At 44.1% G+C, this 21,780-nt stretch overlaps 1 protein-coding gene across 4 annotated transcripts in view; it reads left to right on the forward strand.

The window, feature by feature from the left end:
- celsr3 (cadherin, EGF LAG seven-pass G-type receptor 3) overlaps positions 1-21,780 on the forward strand; it is a 141,091-nt gene that overhangs the window by 104,201 nt on the left and 15,110 nt on the right. For 3 of the 4 annotated variants that reach the window (XM_051921238.1, XM_051921237.1, XM_028825243.2), the window contains exons 16-31: positions 1,897-1,998; positions 2,244-2,338; positions 2,431-2,640; positions 4,740-4,923; positions 5,553-5,702; positions 7,801-7,981; positions 8,076-8,243; positions 8,338-8,464; positions 8,547-8,753; positions 17,644-17,818; positions 18,399-18,511; positions 18,768-18,847; positions 19,404-19,530; positions 20,737-20,856; positions 20,992-21,128; positions 21,572-21,672. In XM_051921238.1, the coding sequence (XP_051777198.1) occupies positions 1,897-1,998; positions 2,244-2,338; positions 2,431-2,640; positions 4,740-4,923; positions 5,553-5,702; positions 7,801-7,981; positions 8,076-8,243; positions 8,338-8,464; positions 8,547-8,753; positions 17,644-17,818; positions 18,399-18,511; positions 18,768-18,847; positions 19,404-19,530; positions 20,737-20,856; positions 20,992-21,128; positions 21,572-21,672 (2,277 nt within the window). The remainder of the gene's footprint in view (positions 1-1,896; positions 1,999-2,243; positions 2,339-2,430; positions 2,641-4,739; positions 4,924-5,552; positions 5,703-7,800; positions 7,982-8,075; positions 8,244-8,337; positions 8,465-8,546; positions 8,754-17,643; positions 17,819-18,398; positions 18,512-18,767; positions 18,848-19,403; positions 19,531-20,736; positions 20,857-20,991; positions 21,129-21,571; positions 21,673-21,780) is intronic. The other variant, XM_051921236.1, reaches the window with a different exon arrangement.

The following is a 21,780-nucleotide window of genomic DNA, read 5'->3' on the forward strand; positions in this document are numbered from 1 at the left end:
CAGACATAATAGGCAGCATATATATAAGTATAATCCAATAAGACACATTGAGAATAGTTGTAACGTGTTCAACTGATATAAAACATTTACGTAATGCACAGACATAACTGCATTTTTAGGAGGTACGAGATATATGCGTTGTGAAAGATAGAGGCACTGTCGACCCCTTGAATCCTCAGACCAGACGTCAGACACCAGATAAAAGTCCAATATGACTTTATTTTATAATAATTATGTGCACCAAGCACACTCCACTCCACTATACTCATAAATCAATAATCAATAATACAATAATCACAATCCTCCACTCCCAGACGCGTTGCCACCCTTACATCCAGCTCAGCTCAACGTCTGGGATTTCCCACAATCCTTTTATAGTCCTTGACCCGGAAGTGTTTCGCCTTCTCTGTCCACGTGACATGGGACACTTCCAGGTCAGATAAAAATCCTTTTTCTTCACCCCGGAAGCACGTCATTCCATGTGTCGCCGTGATTAAGACGCACTTCCAGGCTATGGTGCAAATAATCCCTGGGACTCCCTGCAGCGACTCCTGGCGGCCCCCGTGGTATCCAGCAGGGCTGTGCATTAAAAGTCCACTGTCCATAATTCCCTGCTGGCATTCGGGGTAGCTCCATGCTGCAAGGAGGGCTCCATCTGGCGGCCTGGGGGTATTGGCCGGTATAAATAGCCGGCCATATCTCACAGCATTCAAACAGTCTGTGTGTGTGTTCAGGAATTTAACGCTCCCAATAGGTCAGCATGTCGTTGGTGGGAGTTTAGTAGTCTGATGGCCTGGCTGAAGAAACTCCTACTGAGTCTGCAGTAGCGTTTGCCAGAGGGCAAAAGTTTGAACAGTCCATGGCCTGGGTGGGGTGGGGTCTCCAATGAATGAATTACTCGGCTGTCTTTATCTCATTCTCTGGAGCCGGGGTCCTCAATCACGGTCCTGGAGGGCCGCAGTGGCTCCAGGTTTTTAGTTCCAACCCAGTTGCTTCATTAGAAAACAATCCTTGCTTATAACAGATCATACTTAACAGCATGATAGGTTAGTGTTTTAACTCCATCCATCCATCCATCCATTTACCAACCCGCTATATCCTAACTACAGGGTCATGGGGGTCTGCTGGAGCCAATCCCAAGCCAACACAGGGCACAAGGTAGGAACCAATCCCAGGCAGGGTGCCAACCCACCGCAGGTGTTTTAACTCTCTATTCTTAAATTGTAAGATTTATTTTTTCTTTCTAATGATATCATCCAAATGGTTTGAAGCCTAAAACTGAGGAGTCATTTTCAGTGCCTCACATTCTCTTCAATTTTCTTCTGGGAACTTTATTAAACCAAATAGTGCACGATGAATACACGCCAGTATCAATGGAAACAACCCAGATGGAGAACTTACTGCTAATAAGGAGTTATTAAAAAACAGTGAATGCAGCTGTTAAAGACTAAAATAAGCAAAGAAGGGTTAAAAATCTTAACAAGCGAGACAACGAAAATGTCATTTGAGCAACAAGCGTTTCATCAGCTATAAATGACTTCTCATGAAGCAATTGGGTTGGAGTAAAAGCCAGGATAAAAGCCTAATACATAAAATAAAATAATAAAAGCCTAATCCAGGACCGTGATTGAGGACCACTGCTCGCTGCTCAGCAGGGGACTTCTGATCCGACACAAGTACAGCTGTGAGGCTGCAGGTCAAGATGCTCTCTGTAGCCCCTCTGTAGAGCGTTGTGAGGACAGGAAAGGGGGAGAGGGTTTACTTTCCTCCTCCGTCGCAGAAAGTGAAGGCGCTGCTGTGTTTCCTTGACAAGGGAGGTGGTGTTTGTAGCTTAATGGATGGATTAAACTGCACCGTGTATCAACCACACATTTTATTTTGCCTTTCATCTTTCAGTGATCTATGACGGATGCCCAAAAATTATTACCTCTGGAATCTGGTGGCCTCGCACGAAGTTTGACCTCCCAGCTGCAGTGCCTTGCCCTAAGGGATCCTTGGGTAAGTGTTTTCAACTTGAGCTCCGACACGCAATGAGGGAAGTTGGTCACAGGCCTCCCGCTTCTTTGGGCGTGCAAACAGCATGGCTTTTCTCGATGAATCCAGGTGCCCATGGCTGCCTCTCTCATGGGCGTTTGGATTGCTTGCCCTTCAGTTCATTGTGTCTTGTAACCCATCTGAGCTCCTCAGGCACCATTTCATCCTGCGGTCTTGTCTGTGCTCTGAAGTGTTCTTCTGTTTGCCAGGGACTGCTATCCGTCACTGTGACATGGAACGTGGCTGGCTGGAGCCGGATCTCTTCAACTGCACATCTCCATCCTTCACAGAGCTGGCCTCTGTGGTAAGTCTACTCGATGACACACTTCAGGTGACTATCGCCCTGCCCGGCCTACTGTCCTGAAACTCTTAACTGTTTTTGTGCCCCTCCCTCAGCTCGATAGCCTTGAGCGAAATGAGACGGAGCTCAACACCATCGAAGTAAAGAAGCTGGCTCACCAGTTGAGGGATGTGGCCGAGGAAGTGGGTCGCTATTTTGGGAGCGACCTGCAGATTGCTGTGCGTTTGCTCACACGTCTTCTTGCATTTGAATGCAAACAGCACGGCTTTGGACTGACTGCCACCCAGGACGCTCACTTTAATGAGGTGAGATTATTGCAGACGAATGGGGCTGAGACACGTACTGTATCTGACACGGAGCAAAGCTGGACCAATGTGTATTAAAGCCACCAGTGCAGTGGACAGTTAATAGGTGAAGCACGTGCATGAAAATGTGCAAAGTCCTGCTACTGTACATTTGTCAGTCACACTACCTGCTGCTTGGCGGTGGTTTCCCACCTGCTATTGATTCAATTTCTTTCCAGTTTCCACCATCATCTGCAACCTTCTGCTTTTAACTTCAGAAAGCTGACTGCCCTCTTGTTTCCTTAGCTCAAAGATCAGTAAGGCACGTTGGGTGGCAAGCCATTTACAACGCCACTTTTAAGTTTCTGGACATTGTCCAGAATCATCTGTGCCCTCTGTGTAGGCCTGCACCCATTGCTAGAACTGAAAAGATTCCTGGTACTTTCCCCACTGCTACATTGTAGTTTTGGGTGCGATAATCTCCAGGATTTGTTAATCCCAGTGTGTCTTCATTGTGCATTAGCCTCATCCCAAGGCCATGGCTAAACATTATTAGAACCACCACCCCTTAAAACATTGGAAGGTTGACGAGACCAGGCCATTCAGCCCAATAAAGCTCATTAGGAGTGTTAATTCAATTTCTCCAAAGTTACATCATGTCAGACCCCTTAGCGGCACTTACCAGTCATAGCAAATGTCATACCAGATAATATGGGACCACCCTTTGGTGCCCTGAGACACACTAACATGGAGTACACCCGCCCCTCTGCTGACACTCCTCAAGTCATGCTAGTTAGTGGAGATTCGCTTCACGAGCTTTATGGCTGTCTGTCTTGTGGTTGCTTGCGCCTTTAGATTAGGAACCTACTTAGGAAATTTATGACTAGAGGGTTCATATTAAAGTGTCGCAGATTGGAGCCAAATGTTAGGTGTGACCCTTCTTCTCTCCACTCACGGCACTGGTCCCCGCTTCCTTTCCTTTACCCGCTTCAGGCCATTCCTGTGTCGCACGCTGACCAATGCCCTTTTCTTTAACCCATGATCTTTCCTGTTGGTGTTGTTAATAATAATAATAATAATTGATTTCATGTATACAGTGCTTAACCTAACCTACTCAAAGCTCTTTACATGACAGATGGGTGCACTTCAGCCACCACCAATGTAGAGCATCCACCCGGATGATGTAACGTCAAGCCATTCTTGAGCCAGTATGTTCACCACACATTAGCTATTAGGGGGTGAAGAGGTGAGACAGATAGTTAGCCAATTCGAGAAAGGAGATGTTTAGGGTGTTAGACTCTCCAGGTCGAGGTGGGTAAGTTATCAGGAATATGGGGAAAGTCTTTTTAAAAGATGCCCAGGAACCTTTAATGACCACAGAGAGTTGGTGCTTCAGTTTTATGTCTCATTCGAAGGACAGCATCAGTTTTGTACAGCACAGTGCCCCCACACACAGACCACCGGGTCAGCACCCCCTGCTGACCTCACCCACATCTCTTCCAGCAGAGACCCAGACTTTTTCTAAATGGTCTCCCATTGAAGTACTGGCCGGGCCCAAACATGCTTAGCTTTGGGTCGATTACCTGTCCGGAGGTGTCGGTGCTTCCCCCCTCTCTCTCTCTGCCCTCTTACTTTCTACCTACTGGCAGCACTATCCCCTTGGTCTCATTATGGTGACCACCAGGTTCTAGGAGTTAGGTATCAGAGGCTGTTGCCCCCCTTATATATCGCGCCAAGCTCCTGATGTTTCTTTTCTATGACGTACAAGGTTGGGATGGTTAAGCCCCTGATCTTTGGGTCTCCCCACACCACTCCCACTCTTTGGTTTCTCAAGGTGGTTAGACAATTCGAAAAACTTCCAGTGGGACCACCCCTCCACCGCCACTTTTCGATCTGAGACAGACTGAACACAAACATCACAGATGGGGCTAAGACCCTGATCTCTTTGAATCCTGACCACTAAACACCGCTGTGTCACTCTGTGCGATGATCTTTGCCCTGTCCCTCTCTGCTCTCTGCTTTGTTCCTCCCTCAGTTTTTTGACCACTCTGTCCCTCTCTGACTCTTTCCCATGATCCCTTTTCCCACTTTTCTCTGACTTTTCTTTTTTTTTTTTTTAGAATTTGGTTCGAGCCAGCAGTGCCACTCTGGCCACTGTCAATGCAGCTTTGTGGCAGACTCTGGCTCCAGGTGAGAGAGGTGCTGTAGGGATGATGGATTTACTGGAGGAATATGCCGGCACTCTGGCCCAGAATATGAAGCTGACCTATCTGAACCCCGTGGGCATTATCACCCCAAACATTGGTAAGAAGACCCTGATGATGTGGTCACGTGAGTCTACAGGACGGGATGGCTGGTGCTGGTTATCTGTGAATTAGTGGAGTCTTCCTGCATTTCAGACCCTGTTTGGATTCAATGCGTTGCTCTTGTTTGATTAACATGGGCACTCCAAACACTAGACCTTCAGATTTACAGCATCTCGGCAAATGTAATATTGAGAACTGGTTTTATTTTATTAAATTTCCATTTCTTTCCCCAGAGTATAGGCCAGCCATTCAGTCTGTGCATTTCTGAACACTTTTCCACGCGGAAAAACCTGTACTCATCGTGTTTAGCAATGTGAGGAAGTGATGATCAGGCCAGCTTAATAAATTCTAAATAAAATAATATTTTAAGCATATTTAGAAGCAAACAGGAAAACTGAAGCAATTCTACGGAGTATAAACATTGAGCAACTGAATGTGTGAGCTGAAGTAAAAGCCTGTCAAGAGCTAAAGTCCCAACGACTGGCATCTTATTCTTTACATGGAAGAAGACCCTGTGGCACCTTCTTCTTCTGTTAGCTCAGATCTTGTTTGCTCTACTACGTCTCTTTTCTCAAACAGGGCTATTTTATCTCAAGAATGTATTCATTTTACTGCTTCTCTTTACAGTTATGAACCTGGACCGCCTGGAGAACCACACTCATGTTCGGCGCCGTTTCCCACGTTACCACAGCAGCCTGTACCGCGGCCAGACACTCTGGGACCACCATACCCATGTAGTGATCCCACCATCAGCTCTTGTGCCACCAAAAGTTCAAGGTGAGAGGGAGAGACATTCTACATTTTTATAACAGATCTTGATATATCATTGAAAACCTGTGCAGTTATCGCTGCAATGCTCCATTACAATTGCCCAGACCATGGAACATCTGTTACATAGTTGTAGTTACATACCCTGATGTTTTTATTACATTTTGAAACATCGTAACTATGTAAGTACACTTGTTTTTGGATCAATGATAAATTGTTACGTTGTAATTATATAAACTGCGGAATAACAATGACAACTGAGTAATTAACTATAGAGTTACTTTGTATTACACAGTAAGTATGGAGTAATAACTCATAGTTACACTGTATTTATACAGGTAATTACATAGTAGTTACAGTGTAATTATGGACACTTAATGTAAAGTGTTACCGAATTAAGCTTTACAATATGGCGCACATACAGACTCATTAAAGATGGAACAACGAGCAAACAACTAAAAGCAGCTCTTTCATTTATTACAATTCTTATTACGCAAGTCATTACTCATCCTCATCTGACTCCTTGCATTCTGTTGCTCTAGGCATGGAGGTAGTCAGGAAAAGGAAAAGGCATTGGATAAGAGGCCTGGACTGAGGGTGTTTAATACGGGAGTATTGGGTTGTGTGCACTGTATATATTGTATATAATGATTAAACTTGTGTTGGTTGGTGAACCATCGGTGTCCGCCTGTCTGTGTCCAGGCCAGTCTCCACACTACATATTTTTTATTATTCTGTATGAGCCAGAAACCACCAATAGTTTATTAAGCCTAAAGGTAGACGTGCAGGAGAGCTAGAAAAGGATGGGCCCCTCGCTTAGATGGAGAAAGTGAACTCTTTTGCTGTATATTATTGTAGTCTTTATCAAACAGATAAGATAGACAGAGCGCTTGGTTTGGGGGTTTGGGAGGTTTGACACCCCCTCAACTAACAATTACTGGTGGAATCAATTAGAGCATCGGAGCTCCATCCTCTTCCACTCAACTCTAGCCATCGAATGGAGGGAGGCGGCCCCTTTTATCCCCACCCGGACGTGCTCCAGGTGCCTCCTGATAAGTTTCCACCGGCCCTTCCTGGTGTGGTGGAAGTACCAGCTGCGCACCCGGAAGCATTCCGGGTGTCCCTGGTCTTCTTCCCCCCAGCACTTCCGGGTGTGGCGGAACTGCTGAGGGCCAGGCCTCCTTAGGCATCCTATAGAGTTGAGCTTCTAGATAGATAGATAGATAGATAGATACTTTATTAATCCCAGGGGGAAATTCACAAATTCTAAGCTCTGTTCCCGTGGTCCCCAAAGCCACCAGGGCGGTCGCCCCCTTGTGGTCTGGAGGAGGGCGTAAGCCCTTCTTCGGTCCTTCTGTGCATCCCGGCTGGGTACCACCCCCAGCCGCTTTCCACAGTAGGCATGTCTTTTTAATTCTAACTCTTGCATCTTAATGCTTAATAACATATAGTGTCTACTTCTCTTATGTGCATATAATACTTATCTAATACATAGCGATTTTAAGAATACAATTTTCAATACACATAACAAGTAAACACATGCAAGTAAGAATCTCACTGTACTCTGTACATGTAACAATAATGAGCCATTAAAACCATAATAAATATATAAAAATATAAATATATGCAGCAGTACATCTTATCAAACAATGTCGCAGTTCTCCAAACTCATCAGAAGATACGAGAAATCACTAAATTAAGTGTGTAAGCGAAACCCTTAACCTGAGGTCTCAGCCCACTTTCATCTTTACCGCGCTGTCCATGCTGTCTGTCGACAACTTTCAACTTCACGCCATTATCGGGAGATTCAATTTGGTACGTTAGACTCTTATGCCATCAAATTTTTAAATCCTCTGCTTTCGTTTGCCTTTGTGTTTCACTTCAGTGATTACAATGTCATACAATACACAAAATTAGGTCTCACTTTGTATTGGCAATATTTTGTATCACGAAAATTTGATCGAATGAGATTTTGTGTCGGGCCTAAATGTGGGATTGTGAGTGTGAATCAGGGTTGTTATACATCTAACAGAGAAACAGAATAGATGGAATACAATGAAGTGTCTTTGGATGACTAATTCTGATCTCTGTAACATTATGACCCCAGGACCACCAGCCGCAGATCCCACCCCCACGAGTCTGCCTGCCAATGATTCAGTGGAGATGACCTCATCGAAGCGCACCCTGCCTGAACCTGAGCCAGCCGTGACCATTATCATTGTGCTGATCTACCGCACACTTGGGAAAATCCTGCCACCTAAATATTACACGGACCGACGTGGAATCAGGTAACACACTAACCGCCCCCCCTAAACCTCCTCCCTCTGTTCATCCTGTGTGGATGACCCTTTCCCAGTGTTACCTTTCTCCAACTCTCCCTAGGCTTCCCAAGAATCCTGTCATGAATTCTCCTGTCCTCACCGTGTCTGTTTATAACAATCACACTTACGTCCAAGGCGTGCTGGACTCTCCCCTCGTGCTGGAATTCCGGTTATTGGAGACAGCCAATCGCAGCAAGCCACTTTGTGTTCAGTGGAACCACACAAGCCAGTAAGTGTGTGTGTGTGTACACAATGTGACACGGTATCCATGGGCAACAATATGTGGATAAAACTGGGCCTGCTTCTGCAATTCTCTCTCATAGTGTGGAGCCTGGAGGATGCTGGACTGTCCGTGACTGCACCGTAGTTTACAGGAACACAACCCACGTGCGGTGTCAGTGCTCTCGGCTTGGCACATTTGGAGTGCTCATGGACAGCTCTCAACGAGAGGTAAGACCCTCTCTAGGTGTGACAGGATGGAAACAAACAGTATGCTCAGCATCCTCAGAGTTCTCTTTTTTTCGTCTTACAGCAACTTGAAGGGGATCTGGAGACCCTGGCAGTAGTGACTTACTCCTCGCTGTCGGTGTCTTTGGTAGCTTTGTTGCTGACCGTGTCCATCCTCACCTGCCTCAGCGGCCTCAAGTCCAACACACGTAGCATACACTGCAATATGGCAGCCGCCATTTTCCTCTCTGAACTTGTCTTCCTTCTAGGCATCAACCAGACGGAGCAGCAGGTGAGGTGTTGCCATCTCAGTCTGTTTGTAGAAAAGTGTTTGACTGGTATTGATGATTTGTGTCACGGGTGTGCAGGGTATGCAGTAGAGTTTGGGTGTCCTCAGCTATAAACTCGCAGATTAATAAGCATGACATATGAACTGACACAATGAAATAATCTAGACGTGAGACGGAAAAACACAACAGAATGCTCTTGTAATCCGGGAGCCCTCTCCCCATACTCTCATCTTTTCACTTTTTACACTGTACTTTGTAACCTTCATGTTTCTCTAGGTACTCCCAGACAGAATTAATTAATTGGAGGCCCTTGAGCCTGTGCTGTAATCTAAAGGTTTTAGGCCTGACCTATTAAAGGAACACTCCATCTAAAAATGATCATTTCTGTATCTCTTACTAACCCCATGTGGTTGGTTTGTTGAGAGAATTATTTCATCTCATAATTTCATGGAAAACGGAGATAACAAAATACCTGATACAGTAGGTTTCAATGATGACCCAACCTGAACAACAAGCAAACGTTAAATTACTCATGTCACAAAATTCAAATGTCTGGTGTTCAGTTGTATGCTCACATAAAACTTTCAAGATGACTGAACTTTTGACTTGGTGATTCATTGACCATCAGGACGCTTCACAAGAGATCAGCATTGCAGAACGTCATCTGAGAGGGGCGCGCTGCTAGAGATTACCCTGCATTGCCTAGGTATAAATAAACGGGACAGACTGTCGTTTTGGAAATTCAACATGGCTAGATGCAACCCACAGTGAGGCAAACAGAATGAAGCTGTTATCCTGTGAGACAAAGTGCTATACATGCCTGTGGTGATTCTGCCATGACTCTGTGCACTCGTGCTGACTGATGGGAATTGTAGTCCCCATGTTGGTTCTTTTTTTTGAGTTTCTTGATATGACATATGTGCAAGGTACATGCAAAATTTCGTGGAAATTGGTCCAGCATTTTTGTATCATTAGTGAACAAATTGTGATCTAAATGGAATTTACTTGTAAGTTTTATAAAAGCTTATAAAAGTGGTACTTGTACGTTTTTTAAACCATAGTTTTATTTATATAGATAAGTTAAAAAAAGCAAGTGAAACATTATTAGGTCTATCTCATATTTGTGCATATCTGAGATGCTTCAGTGAGCAAAAGGTACAGCCTCTCAAACGGTCATTGAATAAACCCGAAGTATTACAGCTATACAGTAGCTTACCGTTACAAACATAAATATAACGACCAAACAGTGAGGGGATGTGTGGGTCTTCACATCAAAAACTCCATCTTGTTTGAGTGCACTTCACTGTCAGCATGAGAGGATTTTCCGGAAATGGTTTATTTAACAACATTTTAGCCAAAATGCACGTTTTTGGAATGGGCAACTGACATTTGGATTGTGTGACACAAGGATATGGACGTCTTAATGCCGTTTGTGGTTGTTCAGTTTAAAGGCCAGTATATCAGGAGCTGTGTTATCTCCATTCTCCATGAAAATATGGGCTGAAAATATTCTCCTTTGCCTTCCCGACAAACAATGTAGGGTAAGTGTCAGATACAAAAATGATCAGTTTTCGGGGGGACTATTCCTGTAAGAGAAACAACAGACAAACTAAACAAATTGTACACATTTTTCAACAAAACTCCTGTGAACACAATGGCCTCGTTAGAACATTCACAAAGTAATTGGACAAGTGAAATAACTGGAAATAAAATGTTCATTTCTAATACTTGGTTGAAAACCCTTTGCTGGCAATGACAGCCTGAAGTCTTGAACTCATGGACATCACCAAATGCTGGGTTTCCTCCTTTTTAATGCTCTGCCAGGCCTTTACTGCAGCGGCTTTCAGTTGTTGTTTGTTTGTGGGCCTTTCTGTCTGAAGTTTAGTCTTCAACAAGTGAAATGCATGCTCAATTGGGTTAAGATCAGGTGACTGACTTGGCCATTCAAGAATTTTCCACTTCTTTGCTTTAATAAACTCCTGGGTTGCTTTGGCTGTATGTTTTGGGTAATTGTCCATCTGTATCATGAAACGCCGCCCAATCAATTTGACTGCATTTAGCTGGATTTGAGCAGACAGTATGTCTCTGAACACCTCAGAATTCATTCGGCTGCTTCTGTCCTGTGTCACATCATCAATAAACACTAGTGTCCCAGTGCCACTGGCAGCCATGCACGCCCAAGCCATCACACTGCCTCCACCGTGTTTTACAGATGATATGGTATGCTTTGGATAATGAGCTGTTCCATGCCTTCTCCATACTTTTTTCTTGCCATCATTCTGGTAGAGGTTGATCTTGGTTTCATCTGTCCAAAGAATGTTTTTCCAGAACTGTGCTGGCTTTTTTAGATGTTCTTTAGCAAAGTCCAATCTAGCCTTTCAATTCTTGAGGCTTATGAGTGGCTTGCACCTTGCAGTGCACCCTCTGTATTTACTTTCATGCAGTCTTCTCTTTATGGTAGACTTGGATATCGATACGCCTACCCCCTGGAGAGTGTTGTTCACTTGGTTGGCTGTTGTGAAGGGGTTTCTTTTCACCATGAAAATGATTCTGCGATCATCCACCACTGTTGTCTTCCGTGGACATCCAGGTCTTGTTGCGTTGCTGAGTTCACCAGTGCTTGCTTTCTTTCTCAAGATGTACCAAACTGTACATTTTGCCACTCATAATATTGTAGCAATTTCTCGGATGGGTTTTTTCTGTTTTCGCAGCTAAAGGATGGCTTCTTTCACCTGCATGGAGAGCTCCTTTGACTGCATGTTGTCTGTTCACAGCAAAATCTTCCACATGCAAGCACCACACCTCAAATCAACTCCAGGCCTTTTATCTGCTTAATTAATAATGACACAACGACGGACTTGTCCACACCTGCCCATGAAATAGCCTTTGAGATCAATTGTCCAATTACTTTTGAGCCCCTGAAATGAAGGGATTGTGTTCAAAAAATGCTTTAGTTGCCTCACATTTTTATGCAATCGTTTTGTTCACCCCACTGAAGTAAAGCTGAAAGTCTGCACTTCAACTGCATCTGAGTTGTTTCATTTAAAATTCATTGTGGTAATGTACAGAACCAAAATTAGAAAAAAGTTGTCTCTGTCCAAATATTTATGGACCTAACTGTATGAAGGGGACTTGTCCTGAGACAAAGTGACTGGATGAGAACCAACCTTTAAAGCCAGATAGTTCTGTAGCATTCGAAATTCAGTGATAGCTCAATATTTGATTTTGTAGTTTTAGTTTGCATGTTGTCTTAGTTTTGAAACAGAAAACATACACCATAAACTTCAAATGGTAGAAACTTTAGTTCACAGAAGTTAAACTTTGTCCAATTACAAAAAAAGCATTTGTAGAATAGCCGTTTAAAGTCAAGGGTCAAATCTTTATGAATTATTAGGTCTCATTAGAACCCCTCGCCTATATTCGTGGATGTCATCATACTTGTATTTTTACTCCTGCAGTAAGCTTATAAAAGTATTCATCCACATTTTGTTGTTACACAACACTGAATCACAGCGGATTTCTTTTGGATTCTATTGTCACTGATCAATAGAAAAAGACTAACGTCAAAGTGAAAACAGATCACTGCAAAGTGGACTAAATTAATTACAAATATAAAAGACAAAAGAACTGGTCGCATAAGTCATATACCATCCCCAAATCCTCACTGATGCAGCCAATTGGTTTTCGAAGGCCCGTCATTAGTTTGATGGTGGTCGCCTGTCTGGGATTTCACTTGATTGTCGTCTAAATGCACCTTATCTGGGAGGTCCAACTTGTGGACTGAGTCGGTATGGTAGGCCAACCTACACAATGAAGACAAAAGAACACTCCAAGCAACTCCATGAAAAAGGGATTGAAAAGCACAAGTCAGGGGATGGAGACAAGAAAATATCCAAGTCACTGAATATCCCTTGGAGTCCAGTGACATCAACCGTTAAAAAATGGAGAGAGTGTGGCGGAGCTATAAATCTGCTAGAGCAGGCCATTTACAAAGTATGAGTGATTATGCAAGAAGACGATGAATGAGAGAGACCACCAAGAGACCAAAGATAACCCTTAAGGAGTTGTAAGGTAAAGTGGATGAGCCAGGAGAGACTGTGCAGACAACAACTGGTGCTTTATGGCAACAAGAAACCCACCAGTTAAAAGAAAAACGACATGACTTCGCAGCTAGAGTTTGCCAGAAGGTACATGTGAGACTGAAGTTGGCTAGAAGGATCTCTGTGATCTGATGAGACAAATCAATCGAATTATCGAATTAAATGCCACATTTGGCTAACCAAACACTGTACCTTATCAAAAACATACCATCCCATGGTGGTGGTAGCATCACATTGTGGCGTTGCTTCTCTGCAGCAGGTCACTCTGCAGGTAGCCTGCACCTTGGGAGAAGATTTGTTTTCCAGCAAGACGACAACTCCAAGCTTAAAGCCAAAAATGGCTCAAAAATAACAATGTTAAGGCCCTGCAATGGCCAAGTCAGAGTCCAGATCTCGACTGAATTGACAGTGTACACCTGGACTTGACAAAGGCTGTCCACTCACAGTCCCAATGCTTGAGCAGTTGAGAAGAACATTCAATGTCCAGAAGTGCAAAGCTGGTAGTGAGAGACCCGAGCACACAGACTCGAGTTTGTCATGGCCGCCAAAGGTACAGCTACTAAATAATACTGACCTAAAGGGGGTGCGCACTTAAACCTGCACCTTGGGAGAATTCGACAGCAACCCCAGGCATAAATCCAAAACGACATAAGAATGGGCTTCAAAACAACAATGCTAATGTCGTGGAGTCCATGTCACAACCCACTTGAGAATTTGTTTTTGGACTCGATGAGAAGTCAAGCAAAATGACACCTTTTATTGGCTAACTGGACAGATTACAATATGCAAGCTTTCGAGGCAACTCAGGCCCCTTCTTCAGGCAAGATGTAATACAGAGTCTGGAGTTCCCTGTGTTTATATACAGGGTGGCCCATATTTATGTATATGACATTTCACAGGCTGTAGCATGTAAACTACTGCGCGAAAAGTATTGAAGATGGCATCACTGTGTAGCCTGAGAATGGGAGTAATGATGTGCTGGACCGGGCAACCCCTGCTGTGTTCGAACACAGAATGGCAGCAAGCTGATTGCCGCTAGAGCAGCACATACGTTGTGTGCAACAAACAACTATGCAGTGGTGAAACGGAGGATGGCAGTTGAGTTTGGAGGCAATGGCCCTAGTGTGCTAACCATCGCAAGAGTAAACACAAAATTTGACATCAGCGGTACTGTTGTAGCAGTCCAGTGCCGCTAAAATTCACACCATCAATGAGACGATGATTTTTTTTTTTTTTTTGGTGGAGATTCCAGGGACACACTCAGCCTTGGTCCGACCCACACACACTCACAAGTAGAGACACAACTAACAAATGAATAAATAATATATTAAATGAAAACCCAATACACAACAACAACTTTCAGACAAACCTCCCCTTTCCCCTACGGCGATACAGTTGTAACATAACAATGAACCAAAACACTAAACCCTCACGGCAATGCCCTTATACAGTCCAATACAGCAAAAGCAGGTGAAATGGTTTGGTGTGAAGATGAAAATCCCGAAAACAGCTTCAGTAGTAAATAAGTGAAACAGTCCTACCGGTAGTCCTGAGCGGCGAGGGGTGAGATTTCCAGGAGCGCTCCTTTTCAAGACGCACAACGATTAATCCACCACTATACACATGACAGGCAGACACGAGACAGTCCATCCATCTTAACGGGAAACGATTCAGGGCTCAATTGACTTCTCAGATGATATGTTGGACAGGAACACAAAAACACCGATCTCCTGTTGCTCCATCAGGCCCCCCCTTTTAAACTTTCCCGCTGGCCTCTTTTGTCCCCAGCAGCCCCTACTTCCTTTCCCGTCATCGTATGCGGGTAACCCCCTTGGGCTGCTGGGAAGTGAAGTTCTCTCCATGGTAGCCCTGCTACACTGTTTTGCAAGCAAAGGGTGCGGGTAGGCCCAGGAGTGTGAGTACCGATGCCAACACAGCTCTTGTGGCGAATGCCTTTCAAAGTTGTGTTCTTCTTCAGGCGTGTATCGATCTGGATGGCGCATTGGTGGACCATGCCATGGAGAACAGGGGCTAAAAAAACATTTAAGGTTCTTAATGTTCAGGTTCCGTTATGTTACGTGATAATAACATTGGTAGTTTCCTGACAATATACATAAATATGGGCCACCCTGTACACAGTACACTAGGAAAGAAACAAAACCTTTAAGTGGCTCATCTTCATTGTTAAAAATGAACGGACCTCTCCCGCCTAAGATTTATTTAGTAGGAAAAGAGAAGAACCGCATCCCCTTTTTTGTCACCTATAACCCACCTCTTGCAGTACTTCACAAAATTATAAAAGAACTTCAGCTAATACTAAATAATGATAAAACACTGTGAGATGTAAATCCTAGAATGTCCCTCAAGGCATACAGACAACGACAAACCTGCAGCCTACACGGCTTACGCATTAAGCCTGGCAACAGAGATGTTCCTGTAGGAGCTCACCTCAGCAGTCATGGACACTGTGAGAAGGGCCTTAAAAGTCCCAGTACTTACTGGCCACTTCAAAACACAGCAAGAGAGAAAGGAATGGGAGGTTAAACTGATGCCGAAATGTAACACATTATACCATGGTTTAATTAGAGACAAGAGTTTTATGAGCAGATATGAGGATCTCTCTGACTGATCCAAACAACCTGACTACAGATTCACATTGTAAGGAAAACTCGTCAAAAACTTCAAATGACTTTGTCGGACAGTTATCTTATCCAAAGATCTTGACTATACGTTGTTCTCCTCTCCTGCTAAATAAATCTTAGCCTGGACAGGTCCGTTAATTTTTCACATTGAAGATGTCTACAGGGAACTCCAGTTTCTGTATTACAAGTTTCCTGAAGAAGAAGGGGCCTGAGGTGCCACAAAGGCTTCCATACTGTAATCTCCTCGGTTAAGGAGTCACTTTGTTTGACTTCTCATTGCATCCATGATGACTAACACGATACAACACCCTGCTACTGGTTTGACGTGACAAAGGCCGTTCACTCAGGATCTCAATGCGACCCAATGGCACTTGAGCAGTTTAACAATGAAGAGTAGAGAAACAGCAGTGTGGTGGATGTGCAAAGCTGATAGTGAGAGACCTGTACACACAGACTTGAGGATCAAATGGCAGCCAGAGGTGCCTTTACTAAGTATTAACTTGAATACTATTGTGTTTTATATTTCCTACGGGGCTTTGCCCCCTACTCGCTTCACTCGCCAACCCCCTGCCTGTGCTCCACGCGAGCCTCTTTGCGTTTCTGTCGCTCACGTATGAGGATGCGGTTGTGCAATTTTAAAAGATTTTTATTTTCATGGGAATTGTTACATATGCATAATAGAACTAACTATTTTACAAAACAGCGAGTAATTAACCATATTAGAAAAGAGTAAAACGTAATAATTTGAAAGTAAATTATGTTTCATGTTGCGTTAGTTTTTCGTTGTGTAATACGATTTTGTTCTGTTTGGCTTTGAAATTAACACGCAAATACTTTTTAAACTTACACTTTTACTGTAAAATTTCAGTTAAAACTATTTTTAATTACATTTTTGTCAATATCACATTGAATTTTGATTCAGTGTTTGGACTTTCATCATGACAACGCAACATATAACTGTTTCTTTTTTGTATTAAATAAAACAACTTTTTCGAATGTTTGGCTCTGAGATTTGTTAATTGTCTTTGCAAAAGCTGTTCTAACGGGAAAATGTTAACGTCTTAATACGAATGGCATATCAAGATCTCCTTTGTTGTATAATGTTATCCGCAAGAGATGTACTCCATTACCTTTCTTGGATACATCCTTCTTTCTACAGTAATTCAGCCGGTGGAAGCCTGGAGGGTGTTAACGGTTGTAGATATTCTACGGGATATTGAAAGCTGATGTTTTCATCTTCCGCACAATCACCACCAACTCTTTCAGCATAGTCTATTGATACGCATTTAACCAATCTGCCGTGTAACCGATCGACATTTTTGGTGTTAATTCGTTTGACTTCATCATTTCTCGGTGCTAGGATTGCCTGTGTACTCATTGCTTCTGTTGATAACCCTTCGTGATGAAATTCTTCAATAAGATTTGGACATAATACGTCTTTTTTAATTGGGAACAAAAAGTGAGGAAAACGTTAAAATGTAAAAGAGCTGAGAGCAGGAACTGTGTCTGCCAAAAGCATTCACATGAATGAGAGGTGAGAGGACTGTGTGCTTGGTTGAAAATGGTTGAGAGGAGGACGGGACTTGAAAAAATCTCATGGCCAAAGTCTCGTGGGACTTGAAAAAATCTGTTCAAAACGTCTTGTCACGTCATAGGATTTTTTTATGTAACAGAGAGATATAAATTAGAGCACTTTGCAGAGATCTGTTTGCACTTTGACATTGAGGAGTCATTTTTTTACCTGATCAGTATTTAAAAAGTCCAATGGAATCCGCAGTGATTCAATGGTGTATAATAATAAAATGTGACGCACTTCCACAGGGGGCTCAATACCTTATTATAGATACTTTATATAGTGACTGAGCTCCTTCAGTACTCTTGTCATCGGTTCTTAAACTCTGAAGTGCCTGCTGGATGACCAAACCCCTCATCCCTTTTAGCAGCCCCAGTCAAGCTGAAGTTCCAAGTGAAATGCGTCAACATCTTACCTGAATTGTGACCCTCAGAATTTGCCATCTCACCCAATCCTCAACTGACTTTCTCTCCACTTACCCACCCACTTCTAAGTTCTGTTTCTTCTGGGTGGACCCCTGGGCTTTGTGCTTCTCTCCGTTTTCACCTGTCACTCTTGCCTGTCTCTCGCTCTGCAGTTTCTGTGCACCGTCATCGCCATCCTCCTACACTATTTCTTTATGGCTACGTTTGCCTGGCTGTTTGTCGAGGGTCTGCACATCTACCGTATGCAGACGGAGGCGCGCAACATCAACTACGGAGCCATGCGTTTCTACTACGCTATCGGATGGGGTGTGCCTGCTATCATCACAGGTACGTTGATTATTTGAAGAGGGACTACAAGTGTGGGGGCAGAGGGCTGCGCAGAAGAAAATTTAACTTTGGTGGAGGAAAGTGCATTTTTACTTGGTAGTTCTGAATTAAAGAAATGCTGCAGTGGGAACGCCTTATAATCTGAAAGCTGTGATAACATGTCAGACAATGCATCGTGTGAGTGGAGGCCGGCCTTGTGCAAGAGCCCTTTGGTGACAGTCCATGGTTGTAAATGGTGTGGCTCCTCAGAGATCTGCTGCAACATTGTGAATGAGGGGCCTTTTGCTCTGCAGCGGGCTGGACTTGAGGCACACCATGGAGGAGAGCAGCTTTTTTGTGACTGCCATGGACCGTGCTGTCCTTGAATACACTGCCATGTAGGTGCCTGGCTTTTTGGGACAGCATTATAGATCATGCTGAAAATCTTCATGAAGATAGTGGCCTTGTGTGACCCTTCTTATGAGGACAACTGTTCTGAAGAGTTAATCAAGGGGGCTGGCATCAACTTTGACCATGGGTATGGTTAGGGTTTCTTTTTTTTTTTTTTATATTCCCACATTTCACATGTTGTTCTCTGCAGGTCTGGCGGTGGGCTTGGACCCCGAGGGATATGGGAACCCGGATTTCTGCTGGATCTCTGTACACGACAAGCTCATCTGGAGCTTCGCTGGTCCTATCGGCATAGTGATTGTGGTATATGATAATGCCTGCTGTTATTGTCTTAGGAGTCTGTGCTGCTGTTGCTCATATTTTCCATTTTATGAGGCCCCATTTTTAGATGAGGGGACTACTCTTTAAGTCTTTGCAGTTGTTTGGATCACTAGACTGTATTACTAAAATATACAGATTAGATTATGAATGAAGCAGTCATCCATCCGCTATGCAAGTGTGCCATCAACACGTCACACTGAGTCAGCCTTCTGAGTGTTGTGTTCATTCTCTTTTGCAGATGAATGGAGGAATGTTCTTGATTGTAGCTCGGATGTCCTGTAGTCCCACTCAGAAGGACACCAAGAAGCAGCCAGTTGTGTAAGTTGCAATGCGACAGATTGACTTTACTGACTCTGCGGTTTGGACTGAGTGTCCACACTAGGGTGGACAAGTCTGAGATCTGAAGCTGCTCTGAATGATCCAATGCAAAGTACTCTCCAGGTTGGACTGAGGAATTATGGAGTCTGAGTTAACTGCTCTGTGTCATAACTTTAAAGGACCCATTCTTGAGAAAAATCAGTTCCATTGCCCACCCTTGTGGCATTTTAACTTAAAACACCAGCTGTGCCCTTATGATGTGCCAGCGATGGTCCTGAAGTGAGGATGTCAGATAAGAATCAACGTAATTTGCTCGTTCTTATCTTTCACGCAATGTTTTGCATTACTGACTTGAGGTACTTTGCCCCCATCTTGTGCCTATGGCGGGGATGCACCAGCTGTGTTATTTGTCTTTCTTAGTCTGGGATGTGTGCTCTGTCCTCCTGTGTTAATAAGCCATCAACAATCCCAGCTGATTCCTACTCTCTTTCTCTTTCCTTTCCTTGTTACTCTGTGCTGCCTCCTTCTGGCCTTGTTCTGCTCCGTCCCTCTCCAGTAGTACAGTGCGCAATGCTTTCATCTTGCTCCTCCTGGCCAGCTCTACCTGGCTGTTTGGGCTGATGGCTGTCAATAACAGCGTACTGGCCTTCCACTATCTGTACACCGTGCTCTGCTGCCTACAGGTAAAGTACTCTCTGTCTGTCCAACCATGAGTCTGTCCATCTGCGTCTGTGTGGTGGTCTTGTTCATCCTTCTCCCTAATCATCCCCAGAGGTTTTCCAGATAACCTGAATGCGTCTTCAGATGTTCTTATAAAAAGGTAGGCAGACAGCTCCTGAGACACTGGCGAGGCTGTAAAATATTACGTAGAAAAGACACAAGCTATGCTCTGGTGAGTGGAGTTGGCCTCATTGGAAAAAGCTCATTATACTGAGCTGCTCATGCAGAATTGGGATTGTCCTCAAGCTGCTCCTATAGAGTAGGGACTTGACCGGAGCATCACCTACACAATAGGGATTGGAATAACAACTGACCCCGAGCCCCTCCTATCGAATTAGAGACCGACCCTGAGCCCCCTCCTATAGAATAGTGACTGACCCCAAGCACCTCCTATAGAACAGAAACCCGCCATGAGCTCCATCTATAAACTGGCCCTGAGCTGCTCCTATTACCGTTCACTCATCAGAATGAATAGGGGCTGTCACATAGTTGTTAAGGAATTCCGTCTGAACTTAGCATATCCATGCCAAGCTGACTCTAAAGGGAAGCAACTGACCTTGAGCTGCCCATTTAAAACTAGCATCGCGTCTCATAGAAAACAGGGATTGGACCTAAACTACTTACTGTAGTGGACCTATAGCTGTTCATTTAGAACTGCAGTGGACCCCAAAAAAGAGGCGTACACTGCAGCAACACAAAACACAGCCGGAGTGATGGCTGCTGTTATTGGAAACTCACATAGCACAAAAAATAGAGGCAGGCCCTGACCTGGTCACACACAAAGTGTCCTTCAGACCCTTGCACTACTGGTGCACAATAATCTGATAAAGATTGGTGTAGACAGCTAATTAAAGGTTAGCAGGATGTCTTGTACTGAAAAAGCATAGTATAAAAACACTATTTGATGTCACACACCAAAGAGGTCGACTCTGCAAAGAGAACTATCTCAAGATTTTCCACAGAACATGAAATGGGCCGTAAATGATACCCATGTACCAAACTAGTCATACAGAACAGGAGAGACCTTTTGAACACTAAGACAGGGTGGCTCGGGTCCTCAGTTGTTGTGATGCTCATGTAGATTAAATCTGATTCAGTGTCTCCTATCATGTCAATTCGCCTGTCTTGTCTTCAACTCCAGACACTAAAGTTCTCTCTGGTTCCTACAGGGTCTTGCCGTTCTGCTTGTCTTTTGCTTGCTGAACTCAGAAGTCCAGGAGGCTTGGAAGTTGGCTTGCCTAGGCAAAAAAACCCCACCAGAGGAGACCAATCGCACCCCACAAATCACGGTAAGCAGAAGGACAGTCATACTGAGAGAGAGTTACCTCCTAAACATTTTGTATAGGGCAATGGCAAGCGATTGTATTAAGATGGCTTCAGAATGCCTTAGGGGTTTCTGAAGGAGGTTATATTTTACTTTTTAGGGCCCAAACCCATACAACACATCACTTTTGGAAGAGAGCGGCCTCCATCGTATTACCCTGGGCACATCCACTATCTCATCTGTTAGTAGTGTCCGGTCAGCACACACACACTCCAGCCAGCGGGCAGGATACCTCAGGTAAGGAGAGTGGCCTTTGTTGCGTCAAGTGCCTAAGTGCTGAGGGGAGGAACGTATCAGTTTGTCCTGGAATAGTTTTGAACGTGTCCTCCAATACTTGTTGATGCCGTCTGTTTACAGTAAATCTTCTACTAGATCTGACTGCATTTCTGTCTGGGGGTGTCTGTGGGTATGCAGTAGCCATCTCCAAGTGGGTATTCAGTCATTCAAATTCCCGCTCTCTGTTGGTCCTGTTCTTTTAGAGAAGCCCACCATTACCTCTGCTTTCTGATTGCCTACTTTGTCACATCTCAGAGATGTTCTTTAGATGGTTCCATGTGTTGCAAGATTTCTTTTTTTTTTTGGTGCGCCCAGAACAAATATCCCTGGGTTGCCTATTCATCGTCCCACCAACGAGTCCTCGAGTCCATCTTCATTTTCCAGTGACTGTTTATATTTCACAGGGAGAACCTCCTCACTCGACAGGGCTGCCCTGCGGAGCACAGCCTGCTTGGCCACACTGGTGCCACTGATTTGGACGTCGCAATGTTCCACCGCGATGGAGGTAAGTTTAAGTATAAACGCCCAAGTTCAAGGGGGGGTTTGTAGAGCAAACAACTAAAAATTCAAGAAGATACAGTCAACCATCAAACAGTGGCATAGCTCGAGTCCG

Source organism: Erpetoichthys calabaricus, chromosome 18 (assembly GCF_900747795.2).
Source record: "Erpetoichthys calabaricus chromosome 18, fErpCal1.3, whole genome shotgun sequence".
In the NCBI taxonomy this organism is placed as follows: Eukaryota; Metazoa; Chordata; class Cladistia; order Polypteriformes; family Polypteridae; genus Erpetoichthys; species Erpetoichthys calabaricus.